This window comes from Lissotriton helveticus, chromosome 2_2 (assembly GCF_964261635.1).
Source record: "Lissotriton helveticus chromosome 2_2, aLisHel1.1, whole genome shotgun sequence".
Lineage (NCBI taxonomy): Eukaryota > Metazoa > Chordata > Amphibia > Caudata > Salamandridae > Lissotriton > Lissotriton helveticus.
In genome coordinates, this window is record NC_136060.1 from 420,585,939 (window position 1) to 420,604,299 (window position 18,361).

Below are 18,361 nucleotides of genomic sequence, written 5' to 3' on the forward strand. Positions count from 1 at the left end.
AAAGCATACAAATGTAAGTATTCTCTGTCCACATGTCATGTTTAGTACATATTTGTCTTCTGTTTTTAGAGTTAGTTTCACAAAATGCTTGTAGGGTTTACAAGTTGATGTGGCCTAAGGAATACAAATGCTGACTTTGAAACCGGGGAACCAGATTTCAGTCTCGTCCTTGGCTCAACATTCTGTGATTCTGGGCAAATCAATTTATCGCCCCATGCATTAAACAAGTGTAACATGTGGCTCTCTTGTAAAGTACTCTAAATCCCATTGTGCCAAGTGTGCGCTCTGTAAAATGACAAACATAACTAAAATAAGGTAATTTCACTGGAAAATACTTTTTGTAAACTCCCCATACCCTTCACCCACCACCAAGCCCATGACCAATATTTATTGAATTAACTTTCTTGGTTCACTTTTTTGGAATTACTTTTTAAAAATATATATATATTTTTAGATCAAATGTTTTTTAAACCTTTGGTAATGGTTTAATTGCAAGACTTTGAGAGTAGCCTTCTGAAAGGTATTCTGAGTCCTATATGTCCTGTATATGTATATATGTGTACTGTTTGTAACCAAATACCATTGGATGTTACTCTAACCAGTACTGGACCTCACCTTTAATGCTCGAAATTAGTTGATTGCTCAGCATGCTTTCTGACCTCCGTCATGAGCTGAATTGAAAAGAAACGCAGACAGTCTTAAACACAGTCCGTCTTCTCTACCAGGAAGTCCTATTTGGTTTCGGTGTTGCCTCAAGGTTTTCAATCAATCAATCAATCAATCAATCAAAGCATTTATATAGCGCACTACTCACCCGGAGGGTCTCAAGGCGCTAGGGGAGGGGGGATCCGCTACTGCTCGAACAGCCAGGTCTTGAGCTGCTTCCTGAAGGCAAGGTGGTCCTGGGTCAGGTGGAGGTGGGTCGGGAGGGAGTTCCAAGTCTTGGCGCCCAGGTAGGAGAAGGACCTTCCTCCTGTGGTGGCTCTTCGGATGCGGGGGACGGAGGCGAGGGCGTGGCCCGTCGATTGAAGCTGGCGTGTGGGGGCGTAGAAGTTGAGGCGGCTGTTGAGGTATCCTGGGCCTTGGTTGTGTAGGGCTTTGTGTGCGTGGGTGGGGAGACGGAAGGTGATTCTCTTGTTGACCTGGAGCCAGTGCAGATCTCTCAGGTGTCCGGAGATGTGGTTGCGTCGGGGGATGTCCAGGATGAGTCGTGCAGAGGCGTTCTGAATCCGCTGGAGTCTCTTCTGGAGTTTGGCGGTGGTTCCGGCGTAGAGGGAGTTGCCGTAGTCCAGACGGCTGGTGACGAGGGCCTGGGTGACCGTCTTCCTGGTCTCGGTGGGGATCCACCGGAAGATCTTGCGTAGCATGCGCAGGATGTTGAAGCACGACGAGGAGACGGCGTTGACTTGTCTGGTCATGGAGAGGGAGGAGTCCAGGATGAAGCCCAGGTTGCGTGCGTGGTCTGTTGGTTTGGGTGCGTTGCCCAGGGCGGGGGGCCACCAGGAGTCGTCCCAGGCGGAGGGTGAAGATCCCAGGATGAGGACTTCCGTCTTGTCCGAATTCAGTTTCAGGCGGCTGTTCATCATCCACTTGGCTACGTCTGTCATCCCTTCGTGTAGGTTGGCTCTGGTGGTGGCGGGGTCGTTGGTGAGGGAGAGGATCAGCTGGGTGTCGTCGGCGTAGGAGATGATGTTGAGGTTGTGTTGGCGTGCGATGGCTGCGAGGGGGCTCATGTAGACGTTGAAGAGGGTTGGGCTGAGCGAGGAGCCTTGGGGAACGCCGCAGATGACTTCGGTGGCTTCTGATCTGAACGGGGGGAGGCGGACTCTCTGTGTCCTTCCGGCGAGGAACGAGGTGATCCATTCCAGTGCCTTCTCCTGGATTCCGACGTTGCTGAGGCGCCGCACTAGGGTACGGTGGCTGACAGTGTCGAAGGCCGCGGAGAGGTCTAGGAGGATGAGGGCCGCTGTTTCTCCGTTGTCGAGCAGGGCTCGGATGTCATCGGTGGCTGCGATCAGGGCGGTCTCGGTGCTGTGGTTGGCCCGGAAGCCAGACTGCGAGAGGTCGAGGGATCCGTTTGTCTCGAGGAAGGCGGCCAGCTGCTTGTTGACGGTCTTCTCGATGACTTTTGCAGGAAACGGGGGCAGCGAGATGGGGCGGTAGTTCTTGAGGTCAGTGGGGTCAGCTGATGGCTTCTTTAGTAGAGCGCTGAGTTCGGCGTGCTTCCAGCTCTCCGGGAAGGTAGCGGTGTTGAAGGAGGTGTTGATGATGTCCCGCAGGTGGGGTGCGATGACAGCGTCGGCCTTGTTGAAGACGTGGTGAGGGCCGGGGTCGGTCGGCGATCCGGAGTGGATGGAGTTCATCGTGTGGATGGTGTCTTCGGTGCTGATCGGGGTCCAGGCGCGGAGGGTGGTGGTGGGGGGCGGTGATTCAGTCGTGGCGTGCGTCGGTTGAGTGCTGAAGCTGTTGTGTATGTCCGCGATCTTGTTGTGGAAGTAGGAGGCGAGGGAGTTGCAGAGGTCTTGCGAAGGGGTGATGTCGTTGTTTCCGGCGTTGGGGTTGGAGAGCTCTTTAACGATGTTGAAGAGTTCCTTGCTGTTGTGTGCGTTGTTGTCCAGTCGTTCCTTGAATGCAGTTTTCTTGGTGGCGTGGATCAGTTGGTGGTGTTTTCGGGTGGCGAGCTTGAGGGCAGTCATGTTCGGTGTTGGGTCTCTGCGCCAGGCTTTCTCGAGTGCTCGTCAGTTCTACTTGGAGCTCTTGAGTTCGTCGGTGAACCATGGGGCTTTCTTGCTGCCGGGTCTGCTAGGCGGGGTCTTCAGAGGGGCGAGGTCGTCTGCGCAGTTGCTGATCCACATCGTGAGGTTGGTGGCCGCCTGGCTTGGGTTAGTTGCGCTGGTGGGAGGGTTCATGCTCAGGGAGTTCGCAAGCTGGTCGGCTGTAATCTTGTTCCAGCTTCTGCGTGCCACCTGTTGTTGGTGGTGGTGGATCGTGGTCCTTCTGAAGCTGAAGTGGATGCAGCTGTGGTCCGTCCAGTGGAGTCCGGTGGCGTGGCTGAAGGTGATGTCCTTGCTGGATGAGAACACGGGGTCGAGTGTGTGTCCGGCGTAGTGGGTGGGGGTGGTCACCAGCTGCTTGAGACCGAGGTTGGCGAGGTTGTCCAGCAGGGTGGTGGTGTTGCGGTCGTTGTTGTTAATTGGTTACAGATTGTCAGACCAGGTCAAGGCTAGCATTAAGCATGAAGTTGCCAAGATCTAAGAGTTGGGAGTGATACAGCCCTCTAGTAGTCCTGCGGCCAGCCCAGTGGTACTGTTGCTCAAACCTAATCCCAAAGGTGGGAAGTCTGAAACGAGGTCCTGTGTGGACTACAGAGGCCTAAATGTAGTCACTAAGACTGATGCACACCCCATGTCAAAAGCTGTTGATCTCATTGATAAGCCTGAGTATTTATGACCTGACTTCAGGTTATTGGCAAATAGCACTCCTCTCATTGGTTCCAGATGTGAGGACTTTTTCCACACCTGAAGACCGCTTTTAATTCAAAGTGATGCCTTTTGGATTGGCAAATGCACCTAACACCTTCCAGGGGTTGGTAAACCAAATACACCAGACTTGTAAAGTTTCAGTGCAGCATATCTGGATAATATGGGTGTATTCAGTTCCACATGGGAGGATCACCTGGTCCTCCTCAAGGAAGTTCTTCAGGCCTTGAAACTGTCAGGCCTGAATATCAAGGCAAATAAAAACCAGATGGAAGGATCTGTTGTGTATTTGATTTGAGCCACCAAATTGGGGGAGGCTATGTGCAAGCTCTCCAGCCCAAAGCCAGACAGCTCTGGCCTGGGAAGCTCCTAAGATTCAGACCCAGTTCTGAACCTTATGTGTCCTGACTAGGTATTATGAGAGGTTTGTTAAGGGTTATGGTACCATAGCGGCACTACTAACAGAACTCTCCTCCAAGAGGCAACCCAGAAATGTCATCTGGAAAAGTCATCAAGGAAGCTGTGTGCTCACCACCTGTCCTGAAGGCACCTGATTTTAGTAAGGAGCTCATTGCCCAGTCAGATGGTTCTGAACATGGTAATGGGTCTGTGGTGTTCTAGATGATTTGGCCAGGATCAACCAGTTGCCTTCAGTAGGTCCCTCCTCCCCAGAGAGCAGAGTTGGGGTGCCATTTAGAAAGGAATACTTTGCTTTGGTCTGGTCCCAGAAGAAGCTGTTTGAGTCTAATTTCAGAGTTTAAACTGACCACAGACCTCTCAGGTGGCTGATGCAGGTGAGGAGAGAACCTCAAAGTGTTGAGATGGTCCATTTCTCTACAGGTTATAGACTTCACAGTGGAACACAGACCATTCCAGTGCAGATGGCCTTTCCAGGTTCTTCTACTTGGATGAAAACTACCGTCATATGGTTTAGTTGCTGTTCAACTTTCGTCTAGAGGAGGTCCGTGTCAGGAAATACCTCTGTTCGAGGCATATGAGCTGCAGATTACACACTGTGCATAGATGGCCACCTAGTGTTGGGCCTGGATGTTTGCAGTTTGTTTTTGTTATAGAAAAGTCTTTGGAAGTCACAGGATAGGTGACTCCTCCTTTGGATCATACTGCGCATGGGCATCGGCTCCATCCCCAGATTGTTTTTTTCCGCCACCGGGCTCGGATGTGTTTCCAGCGTCCGTATTGGAACCGATTTCCTTCGGCGCGCAATCCTCACCAGATTCCAGAAATTAGTTTCGAACGCTTTTCCAGTCGACGCCACTCTTCAACATCGAACATTTCAATTCCGGTTGTCGACGACGGCCTTCGGGCCTAACTAGGCCTCGACTCCAGCTCATGGAAAGGAAGCCATTTCAAAAGTGTCCTCAATGTGGGTTGAAGTTTCCCCACACCGACCTTCATGAAGTGTGTAACCTTTGCCTCTCCCCGGAGCACGAGGCCAGAGACTGTTCCGCTTGTGCCTCTTTCCGCTCCAAGAAGACGATCCGGGACCGAAGAGCTCTGAGAACGATGGCTCGATCTTCAGCTCCGATTCCAGACGACATCTTCGAAGAGGGCGTCGACGTCCCAGAACAACATGGCGTCGACAGCAACTCCGAGGCAGAAGATTCCGAAGTCGAGGAAATCACAACAGCACAGCGGGTTGTAAGTAAGACCGTCGACCCGACCCTTCCTCGACACATCCAAAGAAGGCTCCGGTCACACCCTCGCCCTCGGGCGCACACCAACACTTCTTCTACTGCCCCACCTTCGGGCCCGGCTAAGAAGCTAGCTAAGCCTTCTGGCGACTCTGGCTCGAGTCTACCTCCCCACGGTGCCGGCGCACACCTACCGGCACCGAAAGACAACGCCAACATCCACACCATCGGCGCCGAAGCATACTGCTAGTCCCTCGGCACCGAAACCCAGGTCGGAACCAAGCAAACATACTTCGGATTCAAAAAGACCACCGGATCTGAAAAAAACATCGGATCCAAAAAATGCACCAGAACCGAGAAAATCATCGGAGCCTAAAAAACCATCGGAGCCGAAAAAGACTCCTGCTTCTCCTGTTAAAGACATTGCAAAAAAAACAAAAGAAGCCACTTTGGTGCCGAAAAGATCGGCCTCCTGCAGAGGACTTATTTCACCCAGACCCTGCACAAAAGCCTCTGGTTAAATATCCAATCACTGGTCAACTAACTTTAGCCAAAAAAAAACGACCACTGGATACACCGGCACCGGCCCCTCATCCAAAAAAGAAAGACATGGCTACCTCTCCTCTAAGAGTTCCTTCCCCTTCTCCTCCACCTATGCCATCACCACCCGTTCCCCTACCAACACATTCCCCTACATCCTCTATCATACCAGATGATGACAACAGGGATAATAGCTCTGGTGATATAGGGGGTAATCCAAATGATCCATCTATTCCTCCAGGCTCACCTGACCCGTGGGATGATTAGAACACCCCAGACGTCCCAAATGTCCCTCAGGACGACATATACCCCTCTAGGCCTTCCCCGCCAGAAGACACTATGGGTTGCAATCGGTTGATACACAGAGCTGCGCAGTATCATGGGGTAGACTTGCATACAGACCCTGTAGATGAAGACTTCCTAATGGATACCTTTGATAATGCACAAAGGTCCTCATCCATTTTACCCATGCTTAAAGGAGTGATTAAGCATGCTCCTGAAGTCTTTAAAGACCCAGTTAGAACTCTGGTCATTAACCCACGAATAGTGAAGAAATATAAAGCTGCCCCTTCAGACCCAGCATATATTAAAGGCCCAGTGCCACTAGACTCGATTGTGGTTTCCAATGCACGCAAAAGAGCAAATTCACAAACATCAGGGGAAGCTCCCCCACCAGATAAAGAGTCTAAGTTCCTTGATGCATCAGGAAAAAGAACTGCGTTTCAAGCAGCAAACGTGGCGTATTGGCAATACACAAGCATTATTGGCAAGATATGACAGGGCACATTACGATGAATTAGAATCATTAATGCAACACCTCCCTAATAGATATAAAGACAGAGCAAATGAGCTTATCCAAGAAGGGAAAAATATTACAAACACCTCTATTCGTTGTGCACTAGATGCAGCAGACACTGCCTCCAGAGCAGTTAATACTAGTGGTTTGTTAAGTACACGCATGGCTACGCATTTCAGGATTCAAACCTGAAGTCCAAAGTGCTATACTTAACCAACCCTTTGATGAGCAACACTTATTCGGACCTAATGTAGATGTATCTCTTGAAAAGATGAAAAAGGATACAAATACAGCCAAATCTATGAGAGCCTTGCAGTCGCAGGCTCCCAAACGGTCATTTTGCCGCTCAACTTAGAGGCGCCACCAGGGGATACTCTTCAGACACACCCTCTACCTCTTATAAAGCCCCTACACAATTCACCTACAGTAGGGGCTACCAAAGGGGTGGTTACAGAGGTAACAAAAATAAGGGCAGAGGTAAGAACAGCATTTCCCACTCTGCCTCCACCCCTGCCCAATGACTTCCCTCCCCTTCCCCATTCCACTCCTGTCGGGGGAAGACTACAACAATACCTACCAGCCTTGGAAAACATCACATCAGACAGGTGGGTGCTACAAATAATTCAGTCAGGTTACTGTCTCGAACTAACATCTACCCTCCCAAACATACCACCCAGACAGCGTCCAATGCCACAAGAACTTCTGATATTGTTCAGACAGGAGGTTCTATCCCTCCTGCAGAAAAATGCAATAGAAATAGTTCCAATGCTTCAGCAAAACAAAGGAGTATACTCCCTGTATTTCTTAATCCCAAAGAAGGATCGATCTCTAAGGCCTATCCTAGACCTCAGACCCCTAAAGCTGTACATACAGTCAGACCACTTTCATGTGGTCACACTCCAACAGGTCCTTCCGCTCCTTTTACAAGACTACTTCCTTGTCACTCTGGATCTCAAGGACACCTACTTCCACATTCCTATCCACACAGCGCACAGAAAATATCTCAGATTTGTACTAGACGGTCAGCACTACCAATTCAAAGTACTCCCATTCGGAGTCACAACAGCACCAAGGGTGTTAACCAAATGCCTAGCCGTAGTTGCAGCACACTTAAGAAGACAGCATATTCACGTCTTCCCATATCTAGACGACTGGCTCGTAAAAGCCAGCTCATACAGCCAGTGTGTACAACACACTCACGCCACAATTTAACTGCTCCACGACTTGGGATTCACAGTAAATCACACCAAGTCACATCTGCAACCGTCACATGTACAACAATATCTGGGCGCTACAATAAACACCCAATTAACACTAGCGTATCCCTCTCCAGCAAGGATAACAGGTGTATAAACTCTCCTAACAAAATTCAAACTGCAACACTCGCTTCCAGCTCGAGTGTTCATGAAGCTCATAGGAATGATGGCATCTTGCATATTCATAGTACCTCACGCAAGACTACAAATGCTTTGGCAGTAAGTTCTATTCATGTTATACATCGATGTGGCTACGGTTTAGCATAGCTAAAAGTTGGTGGCATAGAGGAGAGTTTCATAGAGTGGAATGACGAAGAGTGGAGTACAGTGTCATAGAGTGGAGTGGCATAGAGTGGAGTTGTGTACACAGGAGTGGTGTAGAGTTCATTGGCTTAGAGTGCAGTGGTGTAGAGTGGTGAAGAGTAGAATTGTATAAAGTAAAGCAGTGGCGATGAGTGGTGTGCTGCAGAATAGAGTGGAGTGGCATAAATTGCAGAATACAGTGGTAGAGAAAGCGGTGTTGTGGAGTAAAGTGTTGTAGAGTGCAGTGATGTAGAGACGTGGAGTGCAGTGGCATAGAATAGATCGTTTCAGAGTAGAGTGAAATTGAAATGTGCTGGGTAAATTGCGGTGGCATACAATGGTATAGAGTGTAATGGGCTAGAGTAAAGTGGTGTAGAGTGCAGTGGTGCAGAAGAGATTAGAGTGGCGGGCAGTGGCATAGAGTGCAGTAATGCAGAGTGCAGTATCATAGTGCAGTAATGCAGATTGCACTAGCATAGAGTGGTGTAATGCATAGTAGAGTGGCATAGAGTGGAGTAGAGTGCAGGGAAGTAGAGTGCAGTACCATAGAGTGGAGTAGATTGTTTCAGAGCAGAATGAAGTGGCATAGAGTGGAGTGGTGCAGGATAGAGTGCAGTGACATAGAATAGAGCGGTGTAGAGTGTAATTCCGTTGAGTAAAGTGGTGTAGAGTAGATTAGAGTAGCATACAGTGGATTGGCATAGAGTGCAAGGGCATATAGAAGAGTGGTTCAGAGTAGAGTACAGTGTTGTAGAGGGGCGTGGAGTTGTGTAGTGGCTTAGACTGGATTGCTGATAGAGTGTAGTGGCGAAGAGTGTAGTGGTGTAGAGTGATTGGTGAAGAGTGCTGCAGAGTGGACTAGGGAGGTATAGAGTAGACCATGTGAAGTGACATATAGTGCAGTTGCGCAGAGTGGATTGATGCAGAATGGAGTAAAGTGCAGTGGTGCAGAGTGCAATGGTTTGAAGTGGAGGAGTGCTGAGTAGAGTGCAGTGGCATAGTGTGGAGTGGGGTAACGTGAAGTATGCATTGTGTGGTACTGCCATTACAGACAAACACCTTTTCAATTGAAATGACCATTACAATTGCACAGACATACAGTTTTACTAATAAAACTATAAAGCAAACAAACAATGCATGGAAATAGCATTGCCTACTGTATTCATTTGTTTTGCTTATATTAAAATGTTTGTTTCCAACATACTTCAAAATTAACAAAAAATGTGCTCCCTCGGAAGTCAAAGCCTGACAATTGGCCTCTGTATTTGAATGCACAACAAATGTGACCAGATAAGAACAAGATCTACAGGCCTGCCTACAGAAAAGAGCACGCGTGGCAGAATACAAGGAGAGGTAGTGTGAAAAGACTTTACTCATCGGGAGGGATGAGCTTACGCTGGAGAGTTTAAAACAAATAAATTCAGAAAATAGAAAGCCGAAAAATTAGTTACAAACCACCAAGCACATGGTTAGCAACAGGCAAAATGCATTCCCAAGGAAGCTTTTTGAATGTCCCCAAAATGTCTTGAGCAAACAAGACAGCACATCTGTCTGGTAGGCTTAGACCTAAAAGAGTGAGGTCCAGAATGCCTGGGAAGAAAGAAGCTAATTGCTCAAAAGCGATCTGGAATGACTGGTACCTGTGTGCCAATTCTGACTCATATTGGGGGCTGCATCTGTAGAACAAAGGACCTGGAAGTGGGCTACATCTGCTGATTGCAGAGGACTCTCCAAACTCACCTTGGAAATGCACCTGTCTACAGCTCCGGTCATTACCACACTGCTTTAGCACTGCCGATCGCTGAGCTACACCTGTTGCGTCTAGGAGCACGGCCATCTAGGTCACAGCAGCCAGTTGAGTTTTTAGCTCATTTGATTACCCTTAATCCAGGTTGCCTCACCTAGGGAATCGAGTTTTCAGGATATCCATCTTGTGTCTATTTATTTTAAATTCAGAGAAATCCAGAGACACTCTCAATTTCTCTAATATGTTTAGAGCTGCCATCAAGGAAGTCTTCTAAAAAATGAACTGGGAGTTCTGTGTCACTAAAATGTTTCGCCTTTGCCTTGGAGATATATGAAATGTGTACCACCAGTTGGCTACCTCTAACGTACAGCCCGAGCTGGGTGATATTTGTAACTTGCGCTACTAAACTCACACTTCTTTGATTTCCACCATAAATGTGTAAAACGAGATCAAACGCCACTGAGTCAAGCTTGGAGCACATCTGGGCATCAGATGCGCACCACCAAGTCTTATCCCAGACAGATGGCACAGATACCAACTCATCTCTCTTATCCTTGCAACTCAGAAATAGAATCCTTGATCCCTCTTCTACAAAGCGCTTCATGGCTCAGACAAGAGGTAGATTATTTCTGATTTTTCTCTGGACCCTTCTTCCAAAAAGAGCCCCCATACTTTGGACGTGAAGGTGTCTCTGAGAGTTTATGGAGCAAAGCCTTTAAAATACTTGAGATATGCAAAGCAGTTTTTTTCATACGTGGGTGCTAAAACTTGCATGTTTTCTACTAAGCAAACCATGTGTGGTGTCCTCTAGCATTAAATGCGGTCATAAACTGAACACTTCCTTCTTGGTAAACTGAGAGCACTATCCATCAGAGGCAAGCCAGCTACTGCTGATTCCTGAGAGGTTTCCTCATTCCAAACAGTTCAGCCATCTAAAGATGGTTGCATATATTTTGTTGAACACTATATTACTGATTCTGACTCCAAAGTAGAAAATTTGGGTGGCTACATCTCACATCCAAAACCTTTACTTGACTTTAAAGTCCCCCCTTTTTTTAAAGCTTGTTAGTCTGTTCAGGTGTATGTCAGTGAGATACTCCTGAAAGGGAAGAAATATTTATTTACTCGTTAGCTAGTTTTCTATATAACCTCTCTCCGTGTGTTCTCATGAATGGATGGAATGATGTTGATGTGAACATCTTTCTATGTTAACTTTGATAATCTGATTTATCCTGCAGTTCATAGTGGGAAAACTGGCAGCTTTTAGAATTCTTAAAATATATATATATATATATATATATTTCATTATTTTCTCTTTTACAACAGTCACATTACACACACAGAAGTAGCTGAAGGTGCAATTTGCAAAAATACATGATCATCATAAATATGTCATCTTATTGGAAAGTTGGTACGAGCCTCTCAAATATGTTCATTAGTACAGGTGGTCTAATTGTCAATGGGTGCCGTTCAATCCCCCCGGTGTGGTCATAATAGTGTTACTTGGGGATTGCAAATGTACGTACCCGTAGTTATATTTCCGTGATACTTCATCCGTGGGCCCCATATTTTGTCAAATTTCCTCGGAGATCCTTGTGCCTTGTATATTACTATTTCTGCTGTCTTATATAAATACATTCTCTTATCCCATTCCTGTAACGTGGGTTGTCGTCCCTCCACCCCCCCACGAGTGCCTTGCTAGGTGTCTCATCTCTACTATTATTCCCAGGTTTGCCAAGAGTAACTTGATTCTGGGTAGATCTATCTCTGTGGGTATTCCTAGCAATAGGTATTTGGGGTCCATTGGTATTGGTGCCTCTAGTATGCGGCTAAGTTCTTTAGTGAGGGATGCCCAGTAGGTGGTGATTACCCTGCATTTCCATAGTGCATGGAGGTATGTCCCCCTTTTTTGTGTTGCATCAAAGGCAGTGAGGTGTAGCTGCTATTACAAAATGATGTAGCCGGGCCCTGTCATAATACTTCCTATGTAGGATTTTAAATTGTATCAGTCAGGCGAGCTTTTATCGCTACCTCCCTGAGGTGCTTCAGTGCTGCCTTTCAATCTAAATCTTCAAGGGGCCCTAGTTCTCCCTCCAATTTAGCTCTTAGGTTTACTAATATGTCTGGTTGATTATTGATCAATGTTTATAGGTCCAGGAGATTGCCTTTTCTCCTATTTCCCCCATGAGTAGTCTTCCCTCCAACGGTGCATATTCGGGCAATGCCTCTGTTTCAATCTTCTGTGTTTTCCAGGCATGAGTAACTTATAGGTATTTGTTGTACTGTGTGGGGAGTTCGTTCGAATTATTTATGTAAAAAAGTCAAACTGAGCGAGAGTACCCCCGTGTGTCTTTATTTCTTTTGTAATCTCCAGCATGTCCCAGTGTTTGAAACCTTACGGCTTTGCAAATTTCTTTAAATGTGTTCCAGCCCATAGTGGGGTCTCCAGCGTCACCCGATTATCCCAGTGCATTTCTTTTTTTGCTTTTTTCCATACCTCTATCGCCACTTGCGGCACCAAAAGTAGTAGTTGGATGACGTTCCCCCCCAATAGAGGTCATGAGTGTGAGATTGGGAGCTAAATTGGGTATGCTCTAGTGCATATGTGGGGGTGGTTTTTTGAGACGTGTTGTCAGTCGTTGATGATAACGAAGTGTGCTGCCCAGCAGTAGGCTCTAATGCTAGGAAGGGATATGCCATCATTGTATTGATTTATTCACAATGTGCAGAGTACCCCTCAGGGATGCGCCATCCCTGAGAAGCTCTCGGACTATCCCTTCCATCTTGTTGAACAGCTTGTCTGGAAATTTGTGAGTATATAGATACGTTTTGGTAATGTTATCATCTTGTACATGGCAGTTTTGCCAAGGAGTGTCAGTGGGAGCGCTCTCCATCTGCCTAAGTCTGCCACCACCCTGCAGATGTTATGGTGCATGTCTCTTTCTCTATTCAGGGTAATGTACATGCCTACGTAAGTAAAACCAATTTTAGTTATTTTCGTGTTTTCTGGGATATCTTCCTGATCTAACTCGTGCCCTGCTGTGTATACACTGGATTTTTACTAGTTTATCCCGTAGTCCGTATGTCTAAAATGTTTCAAATATGCAGGGAGAGTACGCTGCAGATTCATAACGTATAAGGTAATGTCATCCGCATAGAGGGATATCTTCTCATCGTCAGATATATCCTCCTTCTCACGGAAACCTATGATGTCAGGATGTTCAGATTATGCATGCCAGTGGTTCTAATGTTAACGCAAATAGCAATGGGGATAGTGGGCACCCCTGTCTTATGACCCTTCCGATTGGAAATTCATCCGATATTGTGCCGTTTCCCATACTCTGGCGAGCGGTTTTGTATAGAGTAAATCAATCCAGGCTTGGTAGTGGGGCCCAAAACCATATCTCTTGAGTACCTGTTTCAAAAAGGGCCAGTGAATGGCATCAAACATTTTTTCAGTGTCCAGAGATACTATCACATGCGGTTTATCTATGTTTCGGGTAGCCTCTAACCAGTTGTTAAGGCGACGGAGTTTGAGGCGGGTCGATCTTTTGGGCATTAAACCAGATTGGTCAGTGTAGATTAGGGTCGTAATGACCTGTACCAATCTGTTTGCCAGAACTATGGCTAAGATTTTTGTTTTGATATTCAATAGGGAAATAGGACAGTAAGAGCTTCAGGCTGTTTACTCGGTTTATGTATGACTGTTATCTTAGCGTTTCTAAGATCAGGGAGTAGTATACCCTGTTCTTTTGCTTCTAGGAATGGATTGAGTAGATGGGGGCTTTTTATGTTCCTGTTTTTCTTATAGAACTCCGCTGGTATGCCGTTGGGTCCGGGGGTTTCCCCGATTTCAGGTGTCCTATGGTTTTGTATCTCCGAGTAAAATCTTTGCCAGATATGCCTCTATCTGGTGGGTATTATCCAGGGGCCTTGGTTATGAAGAATGCTGCATAGTAGATAGCAAATTCATTTGCAATCTCTCGGGGTGTTGTGTATGTGTGGCCAGTGTCTGTGTCTATAGCTGACACCCATCGGACTTCTGCCTCTTTCTTACTCAGCTGGGCCAGCAATTTCCCGGCTATGTCTCCTGCGTCATAAAGAAGTCTATGAGAGGCCTGAAGTTCTGCTCTGGCTTTTTGCTGTGCCAGGGCCTGATACTCTGAGCGCAGGATTGTCCTTTTGCATATTTGTTTAGGGTTTGAGGGCATGACTAGTTGGGCTTCTAACTTAAGGAGGCAGAAATCTATATCTTCTATTTCTTTTACTTCCTGCCTCTTCTTATGCGCAATTATGTTTTACGCTCTGTCACGGAGGATGGTTTTAGAGGCCTCCCAAAGTATAGTGGTGAATTCCACTGACCCGTGTTTTCTTTAAAGTATATTTCTGTGGCTGTTCTTACTTGCCACTCATTCGTCTTTTAATCCCCATGTATTCAATTTCCATATTTGGCCCGAGCCACGCGTCTTCTGTCCCATGTTGAGCCAAAGTAGGGAGTGGTCAGAAAGGCCCCTGGATAGGTATTCTGCCCATTCTGTCTTTTCTATTTCTCCTGCAGGATCAAACCTAGTCTAACCATAAGAACGCTTTGTGTGCCCTGCAGTAGTGGTAGTATGTACGGGTGTGGGAGTGGTGTCTACGCCAAAGGTCGGAAATTCCTCATTCTGTCAGTAAACGTTTCAATTGTGCATTTCTGTTGGCGGTTGCGCCTAGGCCTTTTCGGTCTAATATTTGGTCCATGACCTCATTAAAGCCCCCCCCCCCCCTAGGATGTGGACGGTTGAGCTAGATTCCAGCAGTATTCCTTATAGTTTGTCTAGTGTTTGAGCCTGGAGGCGGGGAGGGGCATATACACTCATCAAGGTCCTCTCTATTCTGCCCCATGTCCCCTAAACTGCAACAAATGTCCCACCTGATTGATTGATTGATTGATTGATTGTTTCTAAAGCGCTAGAATCGACTCCCGAAGGAGTATCTCTGCGCTGTATACCACTGGGGAACCCGTCCTGGCTTTCCCTGTGAGATGGTCCCTACTGGGTATCTCCAAGGTGAAACCAGGCATCCCCGGCATATGTGGGGGGCCGTTGTGGAGATGAGGCAAGCTAATGCCCAGAGTTGCCGAGTGTGATCCCTAGTTAGAGTAGGCACCAAGGCGAGAATTCTCAAGTCCGTTGATCCTGGTCCAAGACCCTGCCGCGTCGGGAATTGAACCCTGGTCCCGAGCCATCCTCTGCTCCCGGGTCTGCCGCCTCTAACCAGTGAGCCACACCACTCCTGGGTCAGCCCATGTACACTCCTGCGGGCCTTAGGCCGGAGGGCACCCACCAGGTCTTCGGGGGGAGAGGACGCTTGGCAGGGGGTGTAGTCCCAGTCACTCAGGACCTCTGCTACTCTCTGGAGCAGCCTGGAGCCCCGGAAGCCGGCTTCGGCCTAGTTGTTTGTCACTTTTGCCTCCGGAGGGAAACACTTGTTGCTCCGGGTTCCGTAGTTAATCTTCCTCCATTGGCTCCGGCCCGCCCTTATATCGGCCCGCCCTTATATCTCAGATCGCCGCAGTCTGGCAGGTCGGGCTACCTCTGCTGCTGTTCCGAGCCGCAGGGACGACTCCGGCACCGCCCAGGCCCAGCAGCCGTCTCAAAGTCGCTAGCCGCAAGTTCCGTCTGGAGCGAGCAGTCTGGCCCGCTTCAAACAAAGGGTGCCACAGGCGCTATTCAACCGGTACCAGGAGTTACCACGCCACTTTAGCCATGGAATAGTATGATGAAGGAATCCGGGAGGTCAGGATCGATGCCGGATAGTAGGTAAGCAGGCGGAGCTCGCAGTCGGCTACTATTCTGCCATGTTGTTGGCCATGCCCGGCGTTTACAATTCTTGAAGATGGAGTGTCAGTTTGACTCGTGTCTGTTTACAGCCTGTTTTCAGGCCCCATTTTCACTTTTGTTTGTTGGTTTAATAAACCAATTTTCTATTTTAGTGATTTGACTCAGAAAAGTTAAGAAATTTGTGACTTTTATAAGCATGTTTTCATTTATTTAAGACTTTTCGTATTACAAATATATTGAGTAAGGAAGCATTTCTACTGATCCCATAAGTTTACGGAGATATGCTGTTTATGGATTCAGCTTGTTATGCTGTGACAGGGATTTAGGATTATAGATAAGTAACTTTTTCATACCCATTGAGGGTGATTATGGTTGAGTTACTTGTATTTTATACGAGTGGTGTTACCTAGGGACAGTGTACAGTAACAACTGAGTTGCTGGCTCGTATTGTCTTCAGCTTGCTGTCAGTTGTATTTGAGATGGAAAGCAGTGTGCCACAAACATTTAGAGGCACACCAACTGGTTATCTTTAAGAAGTGCGTAATGAAATAGGCTTTGGTTTGGGAACTAAAAGTTAGTTTTCAACAAAAGAAAAGTAAATTTTTTTCTATGCATGTGTGGTATTTTGGTACTAAAGTACATTTTTATATTATAAGTGTGGTTTATCTCCTTGCAGTACTAATGTGTGGTGTTTTTTGTTTCTAGATTAAAATGTCCGTATTGCCCAATGGAGCAAAGTCCAGGAGATGCCAAACAGATATTCTTCTGAACAATTATTAAAGTACCGATTGCAAGAGAAAGAGCAGAATATCTGTGCTCCTTAAATGTGGCACACTCAAATGACTTATGTGGGCTACGTTTTCTGAAAACCTGCCACCATCATACTACTCACGCCAAGGGGAAGGTGCGGCTGAGCTCAGATGCTACTGATTACTAATGTAGGGCTTTATTCAGGTTCTGCTTTTTATTCCTGACCCACCTATCAAGTAAAATGCACAAATGCACCAGCAGTTTTAATTTATTGCAGGTTTTTGTACTTTAATCTATTTCAAATTTGTACTTTTAAATGCAAGTTCAAAAACGTGAACATCACCCTCGTGTAATATTTCTCCATTGGTTGTACTGTGGTCTTGTTGAGAATCGTCACCAAAAGCAATGTTTGTGAGTTTACTTCATGTATTGTGTACATAAATGATAAATATATATGTCCGTACACTACTGCAGAAAATAAGAAAAGACAATAGTGGCTATAAAAGTAGTGCATTTTTCCTGTTGGCAGAGAATGTTGCGATGAACCTTGTTTGCTTTTGAACAGTTTGTTTTCAAATTAAAACTATAACTTGATTGCTATTGTAAATAAGTAAAGCCTGAATGGCATACTGGTATATTCTATTTCTAATTTAAAGAACACTGTGGGGTTAATGGCCTATGGGAATGAGTGCAAAGAGAGATTTTTTGTCCTTTAATTATCAAGAAAATATTTGTGTATACGAGTATTCAATAAAAATGGAATTATAAAATAAATTGTTATTTGAGATGGCACCTAATCACGCAAAAGGTTTTGCATATTTGAATAGTAGCATGGCTTGCAGTCACCTGATTTGACCATCCTAGGACACGAGTAGCACAGCAGCAATTGTGTGTGTGAGGTGCATAGTTCAGAAAGAACATTAATAGTGTGCTCTGGGTGTGTTGCAATGATATGCCATCTAGCGTTGGGTCCGGATGTTTGCAAGTTGTTTTTCTTCAAAGAAGTCTTTTCCAGTCACAAGGTAAGATGACTCCTCCTTTCGGTGATAGTGCGCATGGGCATCGACTCCATTGTTGAATTGTTTTCTTTCACCATCGGGTTCGAATGTGTACTGCAGCGTTCCGATTCGAAACAGTCAGTCGGGATCCCTTTGGTGCCTTCCACCTTTTCATGTCAAAATTTAGGTAAACTCTTAACTATATAATCGAAAAAGCTCTAACCGCGGCCTTTGGGCCTAGCTCTTTCCTCAATCAGCTTCTACTTTAAAACCCAGCGTCCAGACTTCCGCAGATGGAATGGACACCGTTTCAATGCAGAGTCCACACACAGGTCAGTGCTTCGGACCCTTGTCGTAAACCCGCGTTTCCGTGCCGGGTATCTGTGATCTCTGATTGGGGAGATTGAAGGTCCATGGGGCTGTTGTTTTGGATTTTTTGACACAGTCTAAGAAAATATCCCTTGCATTATCGAGGCGTATTGTACACTTTACAAACCGGGTCTTACATATAAGTATCTTGCTTCACATCGTAAAAGGCAAGTACCTTCTATTAGCTGTGGACCTGTATATTACCTCATCCGCGTCCATGTTGCCTAGGAGACTGGTTCTTTAATCTAATCTCAACAAGATAGCATAAGGCATCTCCGGGACCTGTGGAATTGCGTTTGCTTCAAATCACGTCCATCCTTTTACCTCAATTAATCCGTGTCCTGATTATAATTGTAGGAGAGTAGGGTCTGCAATCCTATGATCACCCAGATTTTTGCTTTTTGTTTCACTGGTTTACGACTTTCCCTGGCTGTGGGCCTGCTAATCAGACCCACAGCCTAGGTGTTCTCTCTATTCCAAATTGTACCCAGGTACTGAATTGGCACTGGGCCCTCTCTAAGTCCCTGTACCCAGGGCTGAGGTGTACCCAGAAGTCTCCCAGGGGCTGCAGCATGTATTATGCCACCCCTGGGCTGACTAACCAAACAGACACAACTGGCTGCCTGACAGCTGGGGCAAAGTGGTGTAC

At 46.6% G+C, this 18,361-nt stretch overlaps 1 protein-coding gene across 2 annotated transcripts in view; it reads left to right on the forward strand.

The window, feature by feature from the left end:
• Positions 1-17,119, forward strand: part of RMND5A (required for meiotic nuclear division 5 homolog A) — a 272,396-nt gene extending 255,277 nt beyond the window's left edge. For both annotated transcript variants that reach the window (XM_078678673.1, XM_078678674.1), the window contains one exon: positions 16,301-17,119. In XM_078678673.1, coding sequence (XP_078534799.1) covers positions 16,301-16,364 — 64 coding nt within the window. In that variant the 3' untranslated portion in view covers positions 16,365-17,119. The remainder of the gene's footprint in view (positions 1-16,300) is intronic.
• The last annotated feature ends 1,242 nt before the right edge of the window (positions 17,120-18,361 follow it).